At 41.1% G+C, this 16,931-nt stretch overlaps 2 protein-coding genes and 1 non-coding gene across 10 annotated transcripts in view; 1 reads left to right on the top strand and 2 right to left on the bottom strand.

Annotated features, from left to right (window-relative positions):
* Window positions 1-8,894, bottom strand: part of LOC103380541 (netrin-4-like) — a 13,380-nt gene extending 4,486 nt beyond the window's left edge. Inside the window, exons 1-7 of one of the 8 annotated variants that reach the window (XM_017032975.2) lie at window positions 8,512-8,894; window positions 7,913-8,052; window positions 6,995-7,315; window positions 6,761-6,883; window positions 4,395-4,474; window positions 2,906-3,462; window positions 1,015-1,287 (exon numbers count right to left, since the gene is read on the bottom strand). In XM_017032975.2, the coding sequence (XP_016888464.1) occupies window positions 1,015-1,287; window positions 2,906-3,462; window positions 4,395-4,455 (891 nt within the window). In that variant the 5' untranslated portion in view covers window positions 4,456-4,474; window positions 6,761-6,883; window positions 6,995-7,315; window positions 7,913-8,052; window positions 8,512-8,894. The remainder of the gene's footprint in view (window positions 1-1,014; window positions 1,288-2,905; window positions 3,463-4,394; window positions 4,475-6,760; window positions 6,884-6,994; window positions 7,316-7,912; window positions 8,053-8,511) is intronic. The other 7 variants (XM_025056537.1, XM_025056535.1, XM_025056536.1 and 4 more) reach the window with 7 other exon arrangements.
* trnay-gua (transfer RNA tyrosine (anticodon GUA)) lies at window positions 7,923-8,008 on the top strand. The gene is given in 2 exon segments: window positions 7,923-7,959; window positions 7,973-8,008. It is a non-coding gene; the product is annotated as a tRNA-Tyr (tRNA).
* Window positions 8,895-9,224: 330 nt separating the features above from the next.
* On the bottom strand, window positions 9,225-16,215 carry hal (histidine ammonia-lyase). Its single transcript, XM_008312558.3, has 20 exons — window positions 15,969-16,215; window positions 15,618-15,678; window positions 15,288-15,315; window positions 15,125-15,199; window positions 14,954-15,026; window positions 14,784-14,850; window positions 14,668-14,705; window positions 14,449-14,574; window positions 14,184-14,323; window positions 13,993-14,040; window positions 13,054-13,201; window positions 12,866-12,961; window positions 12,282-12,340; window positions 12,080-12,160; window positions 11,893-11,958; window positions 11,638-11,803; window positions 11,391-11,525; window positions 10,360-10,468; window positions 10,158-10,227; window positions 9,225-10,056 (listed from the first exon to the last, which is right to left on the bottom strand). Exons 1-20 carry the CDS (start codon window positions 16,213-16,215, stop codon window positions 9,925-9,927), a joined length of 1,965 nt encoding a protein of 654 aa, XP_008310780.1. The 3' UTR covers window positions 9,225-9,924.
* Window positions 16,216-16,931: the final 716 nt, after the last annotated feature.

Raw genomic sequence — 16,931 nt, 5'->3', positions numbered from 1 at the left:
GTTTAATTTGTTATAATAAAATAAAATAGTATTTATATTAGAAATATTATAAAAACCTGGAAGCAAAGATATATACATAAAAATAATTACAACAAATATACAGATAAAAATATTTAGTATATTTCCACAAGTAATATACCTTGGTTAGAGTGCTAATTTGAATCTAATCACTTTATGAGAAGTTCTTTATATATCAATTTAAAATCAACAGTAACTAAAAGGCAACTGTAACTTTAGCTAGCTTAAAATCATAAAAAAAAAAAGAAAAAAATTATGGCAGAAATAGCTGTAAGTTGTTTGGTTAACACAATAATGTCAACAGAGATAGACCTGGCCTTTGTTGTGAATACAGGTGTCAAAACGTTGCTCACATTTCTATGAAGAAGTGAATTTTTACTTCAGTTTTAGTTAGCAGAGCAATGTTCCCAGACATAGTAATGGCTTTTGATAAAAATGCATCTAAAATACAGTCCGCAGCATAAACAAAGACATACTAAAAAAAAAAATCCCTTCAGATAATGACAGTGTTTGCTCACTGGGCAGCTCGCTGCTGCTGCTTGTGTAACTTGTCTACTCCGGGGCAGCTCGCTGCTGCTTGTGTAACTTGTCTACTCCACCTCACGCTATGTTGGTATGTTAGAATTAGACTGGTGCTTCTGTTCTTTATTTCCAGTAACACCGCACAGTCTACAGGTTGTTAAAGCATTAGACTCAAGACCATAATTGAGCTTTCCACATCTCCAAATCCCCATAATGGTAGGTAAACCCATGGCCCAAAGTCAGGTCTTCACTGCATCCCCTTGGATACAGCAGCAGAAAACTGCGAAGTGCTGAGCAACCAGTAAGGAGTGGTGGGAAAAAGCTCTCTCAAAACTCTCAAAACCTTCCCCTCCCCATCTCACCACAACAAAAGTTTGGCAGACGGACCGAGACTGTCAGCAAGACACAACATCTGTCTCACACTCACGCGGCGCTGAAAGGATTTCTGACGCATCAGAATTGAGAAATTCTTACCACGTTACTCGTCTTGTCCGGGCTTGACTGGTGGTCTGTGGCTGGTAGACAATGGTCAGCGTGTCCGTGACAGAGACAGCTGCCTTTGACAATAAAGTCGTATATGGCATAGTGCGCTGTGGGGAGCGAGGCCGCACCCAGATCTTTGTCCTGACAGGGGCACGGCTGCTGCTGAAGCAGACGGACCCTCAGGTTTGTGATCATGAGCTGGTCCCGTGCAGCTGCGCCGTAGGGATCCACCGACTGCCAGGGAGACAGGGCTCGATAGATGACCTGGAACATGAGTGACATGGACACCACTGTAATCGTAAAAATCAAATACATATTTGCAGCAAATATTTACACATCAAATGATTCCAAGGTTTCTGTTGTTGTTGCTGCGGCAAATTAAAAACAGACAGAGGTGGAAATTGTCTCTCGCTGCACTGAAACATCAAGACCTTGAACCCAGAGTGTTGTCTTCTGACTCCTGGATATTCTTCTTTAATGAAGTTAGACTCCATCACATCAGCGTACAGTGTTCCAGGAGGTTGCCTGAACACATCATGTTTACGGTGGATCGCATTCTAGAACGCACGGTCCGTCATCTGCAATGCACACAAACAGCTGCATCCTCTGTTTGCGCAGAAGAGAAACAGAGCCTTCGTGTACTGTTTCATGATGGATTTTTTTGTAAAATGACACTTTTGGTTGGGGACATGTCAACAATACGAGGATTTACCGTGAACTCGGTGCACTCGACAAACAAAAGCTACTGCTGCACAAAGAGAGCGAGTTGAAAGATTGGGTCTGTTACCTTTTATAAAAATTAAAAAAAAAAAAGCAAAACCTTAAAGTGAAGTCTCAGCGTTGTGTGCAACAGAGACATTCATTAAAATAGCGAGGGGCTTACGCACAGGTGAGGGGCTTTAGAGACACATAGCTGCTGCGGGTAAGCTTTAATTATCAGATTAGTCGTGAGCACACGGCAAACTCTCTCTGATATTCAACTACGGTCTCCCAATGTGGTCTGAACCATCGCCATCAGTCAGGCGGCGTGATCAACACCAGTGTTTCTACTGTATAATGTTAATCAATGACCAACGTTGTTTATTAAAAGACACACAGGAAGTTAACATTGGTCTCTAGTTTCGTCTTCTGCTTCAGAGAACTACAGAAAAAAAAAAAAATAGATCATGTTGTCATGTTGAAACCTTGTGATTTGACTGACAGATGGATCGTCCAGTGACAGCCTGGCAGCATGAGAAACTAAGATTAAATTAGCACATATATATCAATGACATGTGGCATCCAGTTATATTGGCCCTCCCACCTGTACTGTAACTATTTTTCAACTACTTCTGTGCAAATACCAATTTAAGCAAACGATTGAATTAAGGATCAGTTTACTCAGTTCAAAAAAATCAAACATCTGTTTATGAGTGGTAAGATAATAATAATAATAATAATAAGAGATTTGTAACACAATGGGGAATAAAAATATCACAGTGTGAGTACATAAGTATGTGGCTCAAAACCAGGACCTTCTGCGTGTAAGGCAGACGTGATAACCTCTACACTACAGAACCACAATGTCATGTTTTTGCAGAACTCGTCTTTGTGAGCAGTACAAATGTGAAGGTAAAACACCAGGATGTATTTTATGGATAAAGAAGAAAAAAGGAATTGTTTAGGGTTTTTTTGCTGTTTGTTCAGAGACAGGAACCACAATGTCATGTTTTTGCAGAACTCGTCTTTGTGAGCAGTACAAATGTGAAGGTAAAACACCAGGATGTATTTTATGGATAAAGAAGAAAAAAGGAATTGTTTTTTGCTGTTTGTTCAGAGACAGGATTGTTGAAACTGTTTCTCTGATTAATTAAACGTTCATTGATCAATCTCATGAACTCACCTCTCCTCTGGTACAAGGAAAAGCTCCTGAATACTTGGAGGTGCATGTTGCTCCACCCTCCTTGTCTGTAGTCTCCTCGGCCAGGCCAAACATCTGCTCACAGTCTTTGGCGTAGTATCTGAGGGTCTTCCATGTGCGCCCGTGATCCTGGGAGCGCTCCAGCACCATGGCAGCAGGGCGGGGGGATCGGAACACCAGGATGAGGTGAGTGAAAAGGAACTCAGTTTCCAGGTCCAGCTGCAGCATCTCCTCCTTCACTCCCTCTGCAGACTGCCACCAGGAGTCAGGGTGGAGGAAAGGGGAGTCTGTCATGGCAGACGCAGGGTGAGCCTGACCAGGAACGTCAGAGTTACACTTGCTGCATTTAATCAGTGAGCAGCTCTCTTTGCTGCGGGGCGCAAACGTCTGTCTGTAGAAGCAGTACAGCTCCGAGGAGTTGGCGCCGCACGTGGACTGGGTGCTCAGCACTCTGCCCTGAGACAAGTTACCCATGCGGGGGTTACAGGCTCTGCCTGAGCAGCTGCTCCCTGCAGCTGGGTCTTTGCCTACAGACATATCTGTGAATAAAAATTCAGATAAAAATCATTATAAAAATAAAAATGAGCAACTCTAGCTGCTGTGGAAATGCTACCTGCTCTATAGGGCAAATACTCTATACTAGCTATAAAACGCAAATCGACAACAATAACATGCTGCAAACCCAAAATGTTTTAAGAGTTTATTAAAATGGAATGGTTATTAAGTTTGTTTTTGTGAACTAAAAACAGTTAATGTTGAACAGAGGATAGCCATATTGAATCAAATCAATATTAGGTGGAACTGCCCTTTACTTCAAAACAACACCAGTTCCTCTGGGTACATTTGAACAAAGTTTTTTGAAGGAACTCTCCTGGTAGTAGGTGTTCCAAACATCTTGGAGAACTAACTAACTAACTACCTAACCTCCTACACAGCTAATTCTGATTCAGTTAATGGCGGTGTTTCGTCACTATATGGGAGAACATACATGAGATACATACATACATACAAGTACTAACCGTCTGATGAAAACTATTCTCGAATTTAACAGAGCTCACTGTCATTGTACAAATAGCACATGTCAATAACGTATTCTACTTTGATGCTATCGAAAGAATCTTGTTTTGGCATCTTGGTCTGGCAGAAAATGGGGGGTAACATAAAACCTGACCATGTCTTAAACAAAAATGTGGAATATGTGGAGAAGATATTCCACATTTTTGTTTCAATTAAGATAAAACTAGGAGAGAGAAACCAATCAAATTAGCAAATACATTTGAAATGAAACAGAAACAAACCCAATAACTGCGACAGCGGGTTTGTAGAAGGTACGAGAAACAAGAAAGTCAAACAGGTTCAAGCTTTTAGCTGGACAACACGTATCAATTATCGTTTTAACACACCGTGCCATTATTTGTTAAAAACAAAAAACAACAAAAACGACAATGGAATATGAATGTTTCAAACCCACCTGTTAAAAGAGGAGAAGATGTGCACAGCGGTAAAAGGGCGAGTAAAGTCCACAAAGTCATCCTGAATTATTTATTTCTGCTGCGGATTAATTAGGAGAAAGCGTTCAACAGTTGGTGTGACAGTGATCCAGGTACAAACGTTTCTTCTTGTGCTCAATCCAACAGCACACAAGGTCATAAAAATAAACCCACAACAAACTAAACAAAAGTAGAACAACGCAATAGGCAGGGGAAGAAAATAGTCAATCACAGCCCGTCGTTGTGGTAAATAACTTGTTTTATCCGTGAGTTCTGACGTCTTTATCCACACAAACACCACAGGCAGCAGCTTCACTGTGAGCAGGCGCTTCATTGACACATGGGAATATAAAGTGGGAGGCACCGCCCCCCTCTGGTCGTCTGTCCCCGAACACTCCTCCCTCCGATTCCTCACATACACGACTTCAAAAAGACGCTGGTTTTTTTTTGTTTTTTTTTACAGGCACGTTGTCACCTGACAATGTTCACTATCTGAAGAGGTCAGCTTTTAAAAATAACAACTTTAAACACTGACCAACGTTAATAATATATTTCAAGAGGTCAGCTTTTAAAAATAACTTAACACTGACCAACGTTAATAATATATTTAAGTCAATCTCTGACGCTGCATTTTGAAACGAATATCGTCTGAAAGATGATAAATAAACAAAATAGGAAAAATTACTTAGTGTCGAATTTAAAGTTTTTTCAGCCACCAGCCTTTGTAACAAATGAATGCGGCCATTAGACAAAGTATAAGTGTAGTAGAGTTTAGCAGTATATGTATACAGTATGCCTTTGTCAGGATGACATCTTTACTATGTACCTCATGGTTTTTCCAGCAGGTCAATGTCAGGCCTTATTCCACACAAATATTAAAACTATTGCTTCCTAGAGTTTTATTTCTAATGAGTCCTCTTGGTCTCTTAAAAAAATAGAAGATAATATAATATTTTTTGTTCTTTGGGGCAAATACATAAAGTATAACATGCAATACCAATGACGTTTCGTTTTAGAAAATGCCAAATGAAAACTACAAAACTTTTCCTGTTTTCTCTGGCAACCGTACTTTACAACCACGCAGCAACGTCCGTTTCCTGCACGCGTTCTACCCTCTCACCCTGGAGAAACCTTCATTATTGTTCGACTCATTTCTCAGACTGTAAAATATGCATGAATCACAGTGTCCAACATGGAGAACAAACAAACAATCACTGATCCAGTGACGACGCCTTTCTATTCACAGTGTCCAACATGGAGAAGAAACAAACAATCACCGATCCAGTTACGACGCCTTTCTCAAACCACCTCAGCCACTCACTGACAAGTTCATCATTGTTTTGCTTTCCTGCCACATTTCACCACTTATTTTTAACTGCCACTCATTAACCTCACTTTACTGCCCCCCATCAGACAGACAGAATACGGCCCACAACCTACAGGGTGACACAGCCTTTCACCTTAACAATCACCCGGTCGAACACCTTTTTTTTTTACCTCAGTGCTGACGTAAAGTCAGAGATGATTCAGAGACATTTCAACAAAGACATGATCTGGTCTGACGGAAGAGTTTTGGATGCTGTGACGGTCGGTTTGAAGACCGTCTTTGACAGGACCCCTATGTATCCCTGAGGTCAACGGTGATTTGTTCACACAGTGGATGCCATATGAGAGGCTGTGTGTTATGAATTACCCTGTCGTGTGTGCGTAGGTTCGTGTGTGTGCATGTCAAAGCAGGCGAAGAACACTCACAAGCATTCCCACTGTCTTCCCAAATACGTACCAGCCCTAAAGAATACGGACATTCCTGGAATACTACGACTCTTCTTCATCACAGTGGCGGCCTTTTCTGTTCAAAGGGGACTTGGTTCACATCTGTGTGTTTTTAGATTTGCATGGTTTAATTGGGTTGTCTCCAGACCATCTTGCAGGGGCAAGAGGTGAGACACGTTACGCTGTTTTCTCTCGCATGTTTCTCAACCCTAAAATCCCAGGAGTCACCATGAAAAATGCTGCAGGAAGGATGTCTAATCCTGGCCAGTCTGCGGTGTATTCCTCCGGCAGGATGAAAGTAAGACATACGACAAATGGATTTACAGGCTGGTAGTACAGCTGTCCACCGTCTTCTCTGTCGTACAACTTGACGTATTTGAGCAGAATCATTAAAAGAATACGGATGTGGGATCTTTTAGAAGATGAATGAAAATAGAATCATTAAAAGAATACCGTGGGATCTTTTAGAAGATGAATGAAAATTTAGCTTAGCCGCATGAGCACTGAGAGAAGGTGTGCAGTCAGAATGACTGATGAGTTTGTATGAGGGGAAAGAATGGATAGGGGGGGTTACCTGTATATTTGCCCTTGTCCTTACTGCCTGCTATGGTTATGGACAGGTTGGCAGGTTTGGTAAAGCAGGATGTTCCAGTATGGAGCGTGATATTGCACGACACAGTCAGGAAGATGAAGTTATCTGGTATGAAGAAAACAACACCAGTGAAGGTGGTTGGATGTAGTGAAGAGGATGAGAGGATGACTCGGTGGAGAGATTGTGCATTGACATATGATTACTACAAATACTCACAGTTTTGTCCAATGTTGTGGCTTTCTCACCGAGGAGACCGACGCTACAACAGACTCAGACCCAGCTCCAGCGCTTCTGTCTGGCTTTATTTCCAGACTGTAAAAGGATATGGTCACGGCCGCCAACTCTTCCATGTCACCTCGTACCTTCGGCTCACTGAACCGTCTCAGCCTCGGAGAGTAATAAGTTGACTCTCCTGTAAAAGCCAGACAAAAAGGCAGACGTGCTCCAGGCAAAGAGGGGGGCTTTATCACTGCTATCTGCCGTCTTGTTAGCAGACATAACATTACCCTCACCCACATTTCATTACGATGATCTAATCTGTAATGACAAAGAAATAAAAAAAAAAGCCGAGCCTCTGTTACAGCCACATCCAATGCAAATCGGTTAAAGACAGATGTATTTTCCATCTGAGATTTACACCTTTATCTTCTTATGTCACTTTTGACATCCTTGTCAACACAAGTCTGGAAGTGCAGCGATAGTGGAAATAAAGTGAAGAGCCATTTACATTTTTTGTTGAATTGATGCCAACATGGAAATCTCAAAAATGCGAGCAAAAAGGCAGCAGGGTCTGCCTCTGCTATGTGAGGAATGTCGGCTGCTTTTCCTGTTCCAGGCTCTATACGTCTATACCATGTTCGTGTACTGTACTAAAGGTTGGGGCGGCAACGTGTATGACATGCGTGACTATCCCGAAGTCCATGTTGTTTCTTCGGGTTGATTTGAACTTTAGGCAATATTGCCACCGTGTGGTGTAAATTGTATGCGCGTGAAATTAAGTGCCTCTTGTCAGTGGTCTGTCCTTTATAAAATATAAAATAAAGTAAAATAGACAAGGGTTCTTGCTGTTTCCATTATATGATAGCGATTTAATACAGATACAAGAAGAAGAAAAAAAACATATCTTGGACTCACCTCATACGTCCCTTCGATAGCTCAGTTGGTAGAGCGGAGGACTGTAGAGGTGTGACTGAAATCCTTAGGTCGCTGGTTCGAATCCGGCTCGAAGGAGACTAATTTTCACAAAAACACTCCATGTTTGTTGTTTTAATGACCTAGTCGTATTACAACATCCGTATGTTAGATACAGGTAAACGTCATCATGAATTCTCTTTCACTGTCCATCGTTCAAACTCAATAGCTCTTTACCTGCCGTCTTTTCAACTTCCTGTTCGATGTTAGATACAGGTAAACGTCATCGCGAATTCGAATTCGCCATCGTTCAAACTCAATAGCTCTCTACCTGCCGTCTTTTCAACTACCTATTCTTATTAGAAATTAAACAACGGCCTGAAAGTACTATTAGGTACACATTTAATGTACCTGTTCCATGATTTACCTACGCTGCTGCCTTGTTTTACATACATCTAATCCTGTAAACTCAGTTACAACTCATCACACGGTGGTTTCTATCGTACCTGTTCCATGATTTACAACTCATCACACGGTGGTTTCTATATACTATAACACAAATATTAATTTATTGTATCAGTTACCAATATAACATTACGTACCTAGCTTGTTTGCCTAGCATCAACTGCGTAAGCTGTGTTTTAGCCACCGCACGCTAGTACACAAAATGAGCGGCTTGTCAAAGGCAGCGTCCAACTTTTAGAGGCAATATAAAGTTTGCGACAGTAGGTGGTGTTTACCTTTTAAAGTTCGTCCTCGTCAGTGAAACTCGCACGTAACCTTGTTTGCACCTGCAACCTTGCTTCTTTTATACCTTTACCACAGATCTTAATCAAGCGTGAGTTGCATTACTGCCGCCTACTGGGTCAATTTTTACAACGACAACCAGATAGTTTTCAATAGAAACAGACATCAAGATGAAAAAAAAAAGAGGGAAAAATGTGTATTACAATTTAGATAAAAATAGTCCAAAGAACAGATTATCTTGCTGCTTAGGGATATTAAAACAATAAGAATAGTCCACTCCACTATCTCTACTGATATTTATAGGGCATAGACATGTCATGACATTATCACCTCATAGGACCTGAGCAGCAAAGAGGCCTTTTGGATTGTCTCACTCTGCACTTCCTTTTTTTCCTTTAACTCCAGCAAATGGTGTTTCACATCTTACAACATACATCATTAAAATATAATATCTTGGTTTAGGGTTAGGGTCATATCAATGTCAGCCGTAAGCACTTCTCCTGATGCCTTTCTTATTGTGATCCTATCAAGTCAGGTGTTATTATAATAAATGCATTTACATCCCACAAAAAGATCATCACATTTTAATCATTCGTCATTATTACAGCCTGTGTTCTTAACTTCTTGCTCTATTTTTCATTATTTTTATTTCACTTATTGGTAAATGTTGGTACTTTTTCATCTTTTCTGAATTCTAATTAATTCAACTCACTGGACTTGTCATATTATTTTACTTCTACTACTTTTTAAGCTGAATAAGAATAATAACTTACTTATGCCCAGTACGATATACTCGTACGTAGTGATTCTATAGATCTATAGATAGTTCAGTATTACTTTGTACTGATCTCAATTTTACTTCGCAATATTTTACCCCTCTCAGCACTAAGGTACTTTATTACAGAGTACAGACACATCGTAATGATTATGAAAAATATCAAGAAACACATTAGAAAAAAAATATTTTGGAATGCATTAATGACAAATCATATCCGATCTTTTTTTAATTAGGGCAAAACAGAAAACTGAGCATGTCTGCTAGTGTATTTTTGGACTTAGAAATGGCTGAGGTAGTCATGTCGCGTGAAAGGATTAATTGTTAGCTACATTCTTCAAGGGACAAAATAGTAAATAGAGTTCTATTATATAGAGTTTCGTGTCATTTTTGCTACTTCAAATTATTTATGTCTTGTCTATAAAACTGTTCACCTAAAGAAGCAAATAAACATTTTTATTAACATGATCCAAACGGTCGTCAACGTGAGGCTTCACTCAAGACGAACACGTTTCCTTGGCGATGCTGGAGGCTCCAGGGAGAAGGCGGTTGGAGAGACAGGACGGGACTCAGGGATGTACTCCGTCTCGTACTTCTCGATGTATGGCTTGGCCACTTGCCACACCTGAGGTAAATTTAAAAAAATAAATCATTCCTTAAATCCCTGATACATAGACCTGGACTTTTTGTTCATATAGCTTTCACTCCTCACGACTCAGCACTTGCCTTTTGGTCAATTATAAGACGGTGAGCCGCTTCAATGTCGGGAGACATGAATCTGTCTTTGATCCAAGGTCTGTTGATGACACGTGGGCAGAGACAAGACAGACCGACAGACAGACAGACGTGTATGTAAACATTAACCAAACTGTGCATCCTCTGACTGCACTGTTAGATCTGTACTTTAGGCCTCGTCTGTTTGACTTACTTGACCACACTGCGCACGAGTTCATAGACCTTCTCCAGGGGAGTGGTGGTACGGAGTGGGCGGAGGAACTCGATGCCCTGACAGGCTGCCAGCAGCTCTATAGCCAGAACTAAGCACACAGAACAACTGTAAATGGATTGTAGCGGTGATGAAGAAAACTACTTTTTCAACTGACGTGGTACGATGTTTCGTGTCACTGCTACTGCTGAGGTGACAAAAGACAATCGTACCGTAGGACGGAGAAACCACTGACTAAAATGTGTTGACTGGATGAAGTGTTTGATCCTGTAAATGCTGTCCTTGCTGTCCTACTTTCAAATATGTGATAGAAACAACAGCTCCGTTACAAAACAATTTGACAGGACGGAAAAGAATTCTTGATCGGTCTCTAATTTTCTATTTTTATCTTCCCAATGTTTATCCTTGTAGTTTTATTTGTCCCAGAGGGGAATTTATTTTCACATATTTGTACACACAGACCATAAAAGAGGGCTTTTCAAAGTCTAACATTGTGAACAAAAACCACAAAAACATTTTAATTTCCACGAAAAAAGAAACTGCCCCAAACTGTAAATCATTAAATCGCATAATGGTCAGACTTTCTCTGTCTAACTGTACGTGAAACAAATCCGCCCATTCTCTTGAACGTAAGTTAGTTAGCTAGTTTAGATGTATATATATATATATATATATATATATATGTATATATGTATTTTTACGTCAAATCTGACATTATTGTCTCAAGAATTTCAAAATTGTCCTCACAAATTTGCGTTTAGAGGAAATGTTTTGGTTTGAGTTTTTGAGGCTCGTACTTTTATGATTAATCCCTGGAGGAGCTTCAACTCTGTGTCAATGTTTGCTCATGTTGATCTTTGCACTTATTCATAACAGAAACAAACAATAACTGACCTCTCCGAGTCACGCGCCCTGTGACAATTCCAAAGCTCATGTTTTGTTTTGGGTTTTTTTTTTTTTCTCCTGTTATTCGTTTACCTACAGGTTGAATTAAAACTGAGGCCGACTCTTACCTTGCTCCACATGCTCTATGACCCTCAGGGCCTTCCTAGCAGCCCAACCTCCCATAGACACGTGGTCCTCTGTGGCAGCACTAGTGGACAAGGAGTCCACTGAGGATGGATGACATAAGACCTTGTTCTCTGAAACTAAACAGGGAGAAAAACAAAATTCAACATCAGACTAAGGTTGAACCAAGTGAATAGATATTTGTGTTAGTTTTCCTTAGAAATCCAATTTTTTTTTTTTTTTTACACCCACCCAATGCAGCAGCGGTGCAGTGGGCAATCATGAATCCTGAATTAAGTCCACCCTCATTGACGAGGAAGGCAGGCAGCTCACTCAGGGAGGGGTTACACAACCTCTCGATCCTTCTTTCACTGATAGAAGCCAGCTCATGGACGCCGATGGCTAAAAAGTCCAGAGCCTAGAAGGAAGAAACTGGTCAAAAGGGAGAGCGGAGACAAATCCACTTTGGATCCACAAATCTATGAAGGTTTTGTATGAGTCACAGACCTTTGCTGGATATTCTCCATGGAAGTTCCCACCTGAGATGGTCTCACCTCTTTCTGAGAACACCATCTTAGACAACTGTTAAGAAAACATGCCCGTCACACAATCAACACTTCAAAAGCACGCACATACATACACACACACGCTCATTTGGTCAAACCCACGACGCGTGTTTCAGGTGAAAGGATACAGGGTTGTCAGTAGCACTGTTGATCTCAGTGTTAATGATGTTCTGCGCAAACGTGATGGTGTCGTTGACGACTCCGTGGACCTGCGCACAGGAGGAGGATCTCGTGCTTAGAACACAGTCACCACATTACTCCATAAAAAGCCAAATGCTGATTCGGCACAATGTTTGGTGGGACTTGGAAACGCAATGTACATGTCGTTACCTGGGGACAGCATCGCAAAGTGTAGGCATCCTGGACTCGTTCACAGAAGCGATGGCTCTCTAGAAAAAAAAAAAAAAAAAAAAAATCACCCGAGAGCATCAGTTACTGGTCCATACATTTTGCGTAAAGAGCAGAACGTGGGAAAAAAAACGTTAAACATGTATTTTTGTGATTTTTTTTGTTTACCTATTTATGAACTGTTCTGGATATATTTTAACTTTTTTTTTTTTTTTCAAGTTTACCTATTTATGAACTAACCTCATCATGAGCTTTTCTGGATATATTTGAACTTTTTTTTTTTTTTGCTCAGAATGTCTTTCTTTCTTGGCTAACCTTCGGGTTCCTGCTGTCATTGCTGACTAGCCAAGACAATTTCCTAGCTTTTTTTTTCAGGTCACGTTAGCGTATTTTGCTACAATTTCGTCGAACATGAATTATATGGCACGTAACCGACCAACACTTGTGTTTGTCGTGTCAGACAATCACACGTGGTCGATGGCATCAGACATGGGAAGTTTGCATAGTATAGAGGACACGCCGCTTACTCAATATTTGCAAAAGTAATGAGAAATGTAGACACACACCTGCAATCTCTGAAGGATGGTGATCAGAGTCCAGCAGTGAGCGGAAGCGTTGGGCCACTTCTATCTGTCCAGGGTGGGGCCGCAACCTGTGGATGTCTACGACCAAGCAAAATGAAAGTAAAAAAAAAAAGAATAGGTGAGATCATTAAAGGAGGAGAATGTTTCAGTTTTGTTGGAGAAAATCTCACCGCTGTCAAAAGCTTTGGTGGTTCCCTTTAGCACCTCCAGGGTGAGAGCAGCGATGATGTCGGCCTGTCGGGCGATGGCCTGAGCTCGCTCCACGGCCTCTGCCCCCAGGGAGGTGATCATCTGAGTCCCATTGATCAGAGCAATGCCCTGTAGGGAACACACAGGTCCATTAAAAAAAACAACCTTGTTCAATACTTTGTTAGTTGATCATCCATTAGCTGCCGTCCATCTTGGATATTAAATAATTACAGCCTCTCCTTATCCAACTCTTTTATTTTTTTGGAGCTCTGGGCCAGTACTTGGTGGTTGTGGTACATAAAGCGTCATGGTAGAGCAGGGGTATCAAACTAAATGGAAAATGCAAGACTGTAGATCAGGGGTTCCCAAACCCAACCCCTGGTCCGTGGACCAGTACCAGTCCATAGGACGCAGTGATAAAATGTGCTTAATTTTTACTAATTTACTTGATTCAAAAAAGTCCAGTCATATCCATTTACTTTCTTTATTTAAAGATAATCTGAAAATATTTTAAAACAATAGGTCATTCAGATCTTTGATACAAACCAAATAGATTCTAAAAGATGATTCTTCAATGCTCGGCACTTTGCTACCTTAGAATAAAAAAGGTTGAGGACCGCTGGTATAGAAGTAACTACTTCAAAACAGCCTAACACATGTTTCTGCAATTGATTCAATATTATACAAATATTGTTTATTGCTGTGTAATAAAAAAAATCTTTTAATTTCTCAGGTTAAGAAACTCTCCTGCATGGACTTTACTAAATGCTTTTTAAGCTCCCGCGGGCCACACAAAATGGCTTGGGGGGCCGCTTTTGGCCCCCGGGCCTTGAGTTTGACACGTATGTGGTAGAGGATGTGACCACCTGATACTAAGCTAGTGCTGAGTTTGTGTGTGTGTGTGTGTTTTTAAACATTACCTCTTTAGGCTTGAGTGATATTGGCTTCAGTCCATGGGCCTCCAGGACCTGGCCAAACATTAAAGTAGAAAAGAGAGACAAAGGTTTAAGGGTCACTGAAAGGTAAACATGTTTGTCCATTGGCCCCTGCGGCCCTTTCTGTCTCTGACAAACAAAAGGTGGTTTTATTTCAGAGTCGAGCGTGATCTTACATATTTGGCGTCAGCCCATCCACTCTTTGGAGACCACATTTTTCCTTCTCCCATCAGCCCCAGGGCCAGGTGAGAGAGGGGTGCCAGGTCTCCACTAGCACCCACTGTCCCCTTCTGTGGGACGAAGGACAGGCAGGAAGCTGCCAGACGAACACGTGTTAGTATAGCTGAGAAACAGACTTCATCGTGATCATTTCTGACGCGTGAAAGCAGCATCTTATCTGAATCTACATAATTCAGATTAGAGGGAAATTCAACGTTGTACCGTTAAAAGCTTGGATCATGGCGTGAAGTGTTTCCAGAGAAATCCCACTGTGTCCTTTGGCCATAACGTTGATTCTCAGAGCCAGCAGCATACGGGTCCTCTCTGGGCTTAGCGGATTTCCAACACCTGCACGATCCAACAGATCATTGATAAGTAAAAAAAAAAAAAAGAAATAGACACGCTAGTAAAAAATATTTTAAAATAAACAAAATTAAATACCTGCTGAATGTGATCGTATCAAATTCTCCTGCAGCTCCCTGTAGGTAAAAGGTCAAAATCATGAATCCTGATTTTCAACTATAGCCTTATTAAAATACAGTCATGATGATCTTTACTTGAGCTTGTTGATCGGGATGACAGTTCTGGCAAATTTGCCAAAACCAGTTGTGATTCCATAGACAACTGACGGCACAAACAGAGATAGAGAGGAGTGAATATGTTTTGGGGGTTTTTTTGTGTGTTGATTTGTTGAGGAGATGGTAATCACTTTAAATCAATTTTTAACCTCTGTTTTCTTTGACAATAGTGTCCAAAAGTTCCCTGGATTGCACAACTTTGGTCTCAGCCTCTGGAGTCAGCTGAAAACGTAGTGGCGTGGAGAGATTAGGATAGCATTAAATCAAAGACGACCAGATTAGCGCTGAAAAACAGCAACATGTGTCAACCGCTAGCCAACCTTTATCTTGTAGAGTCCTCTGCCCAAGTTGACCAAATCTGTGGATGTCAGGCTGTTGCCATCCAGCGCAATATACTGCAAAGGGTTGGCAAAGAGAAATCATTCAGCACCTTGCCATAGGAAATATTTTAGTTCGTTCTGGTAGACAAAAGCAGACGCTTACTTCTTGAGGTTCTTTGTAGGCCGCTGTACTGTATAGGACGATATAATTAAGGAAATTCAGGTAAATTGAACATTTGGATAAAAACAATTTCTTTTTTTTGTTTTGTTTAGGATACAGAAGCTAGAGTAACTGTATTCTGGCTTTTAACTAAATTTCAATACCAGTTCAAGACTTTGATTTTGCCTTGCCTTCACTACTGTTTTAAGATCATCTTGGTGGCTAATAGAAGCCAAACAACAAACTATAACTTTGTATAGTGGAGTAGAGGATACTAACATGAAAAATGTGGAAACTTAAATTAATATGGCACACTTTAAGGTTTAAGGATACAGGTGAGACACTCCCGGCTCACATGGGATGAAGTCAGGAGACATGGTATCCCCTTCGATTGCTGAAAAATACAAAACAATTGTTTGTTTAAAAAAAATAAACACAAATATGTTTAATTAATATGTTAGAATTTCAGACTTATTATTCACATTCCGACTTCAGCAACTATATTGACCTACAGTATGAGATAAAGCCCCAGAAATTGTCTAAATTGCGTATCAAGGTCCTTAAAACGTGTGCGTAATTACGCACAACTTACGTAAAGCTATGATCAAAACGCCAGTCCGTTACACTGTTACAGTTATGCACTTGTAAAATAAAACGTTTCCTACACGAGAACGCAGTCATTACCAAGTTCAACAAAGTCATTGTCCTCCAGGACATCTTCAATGGTGTCATCCGCGTCCAACAAACCCAAACCCTGGCACCTGCGCACCACGAAGCGAGTGTCCTTCACCGCCGTGATGCCCCCGTTGTCCGGTTTGTTTTTAATGTAACGTTTCAGCGCCTCGTACGCCAGCCACTGGATGGTCTTGGAGGTGTCCCGGCACGGTACGGCCAGCCATTCATCTCGGATGTGGACGGTGAAACGAGGCATTGCTACTGAGTTGGTTTGCGCTGCACTGAGGGATGAGTACTGTTCAGTCAGATAAATGGCACAACCATCAGCCGCGTTCACGTTCACCACCAATCACGGGGCCCGCACGGGGCCCCGCCCTCGCCTCGACCGGTGTCACAACTCTGCGGGACCACTGACCTCCACGGGTTAGCAGCACACATTTGACCACACTGACCCGCATGCGTTCAGGTGATCAAACGACCATGGCTACTAACAATATCAGCGTGTGTAATCTTTAAAAACACACAAACAAACGTGGGCAGGTGGGTCAGTGAGCTGGAACTAAGGGAAATCTGGGATCCAGTTGCTTCGGTATCATCTCTGCATCAACTCCTGTCAGGTTTGTGTCCTAACATAGTCACTCCAAAAACCACAGTTGTTACTGCTCAACAGCCAGACCACAAAAACCACAGTTGTTACTGCTCAACAGCTTAGATATACAAAAACGTATTAATGCAAACCTAAACTGATGGGAAAACAAAACAAGTGAAAAACATGGCTCTAAGGGATCTGCACCTTTAACAAATGTTGTAATTATACATCTGTTGAATCTCTGAACGCATGTATACAGTATATAACACAGCCGGGTCTTTATCTTTCAAGTACTAATTTACTAATTCGATCAATCAGTTCAATAACGTACGAAAAGGTTTTGTCACTTTTATCAGCAGCCACTTGCATCACAGACTGCAACA

Source organism: Cynoglossus semilaevis, chromosome 6 (assembly GCF_000523025.1).
Source record: "Cynoglossus semilaevis isolate Cse_v1.0 chromosome 6, Cse_v1.0, whole genome shotgun sequence".
Classification (NCBI taxonomy): domain Eukaryota; kingdom Metazoa; phylum Chordata; class Actinopteri; order Pleuronectiformes; family Cynoglossidae; genus Cynoglossus; species Cynoglossus semilaevis.
Note: the sequence above shows the minus strand (reverse complement) of the source record. Positions and strands in the feature narration are given on the sequence as shown.

Bases quoted from the DNA above. Each gene is read 5' to 3' on its own strand.
- hal (XM_008312558.3), bottom strand. From the start codon at position 16,215: ATGCCTCGTTTCACCGTCCACATCCGAGATGAATGGCTGGCCGTACCG. The intron at 13,202-13,992 runs GTAATGTTTAAA...TGTTCCCTACAG, and splicing joins TATCACTCAAGCCTAAAGAG to GGCATTGCTCTGATCAATGG. The intron at 10,057-10,157 runs GCAAGTGCTGAG...AATTTACCTCAG, and splicing joins GTCTTATAATTGACCAAAAG to GTGTGGCAAGTGGCCAAGCC.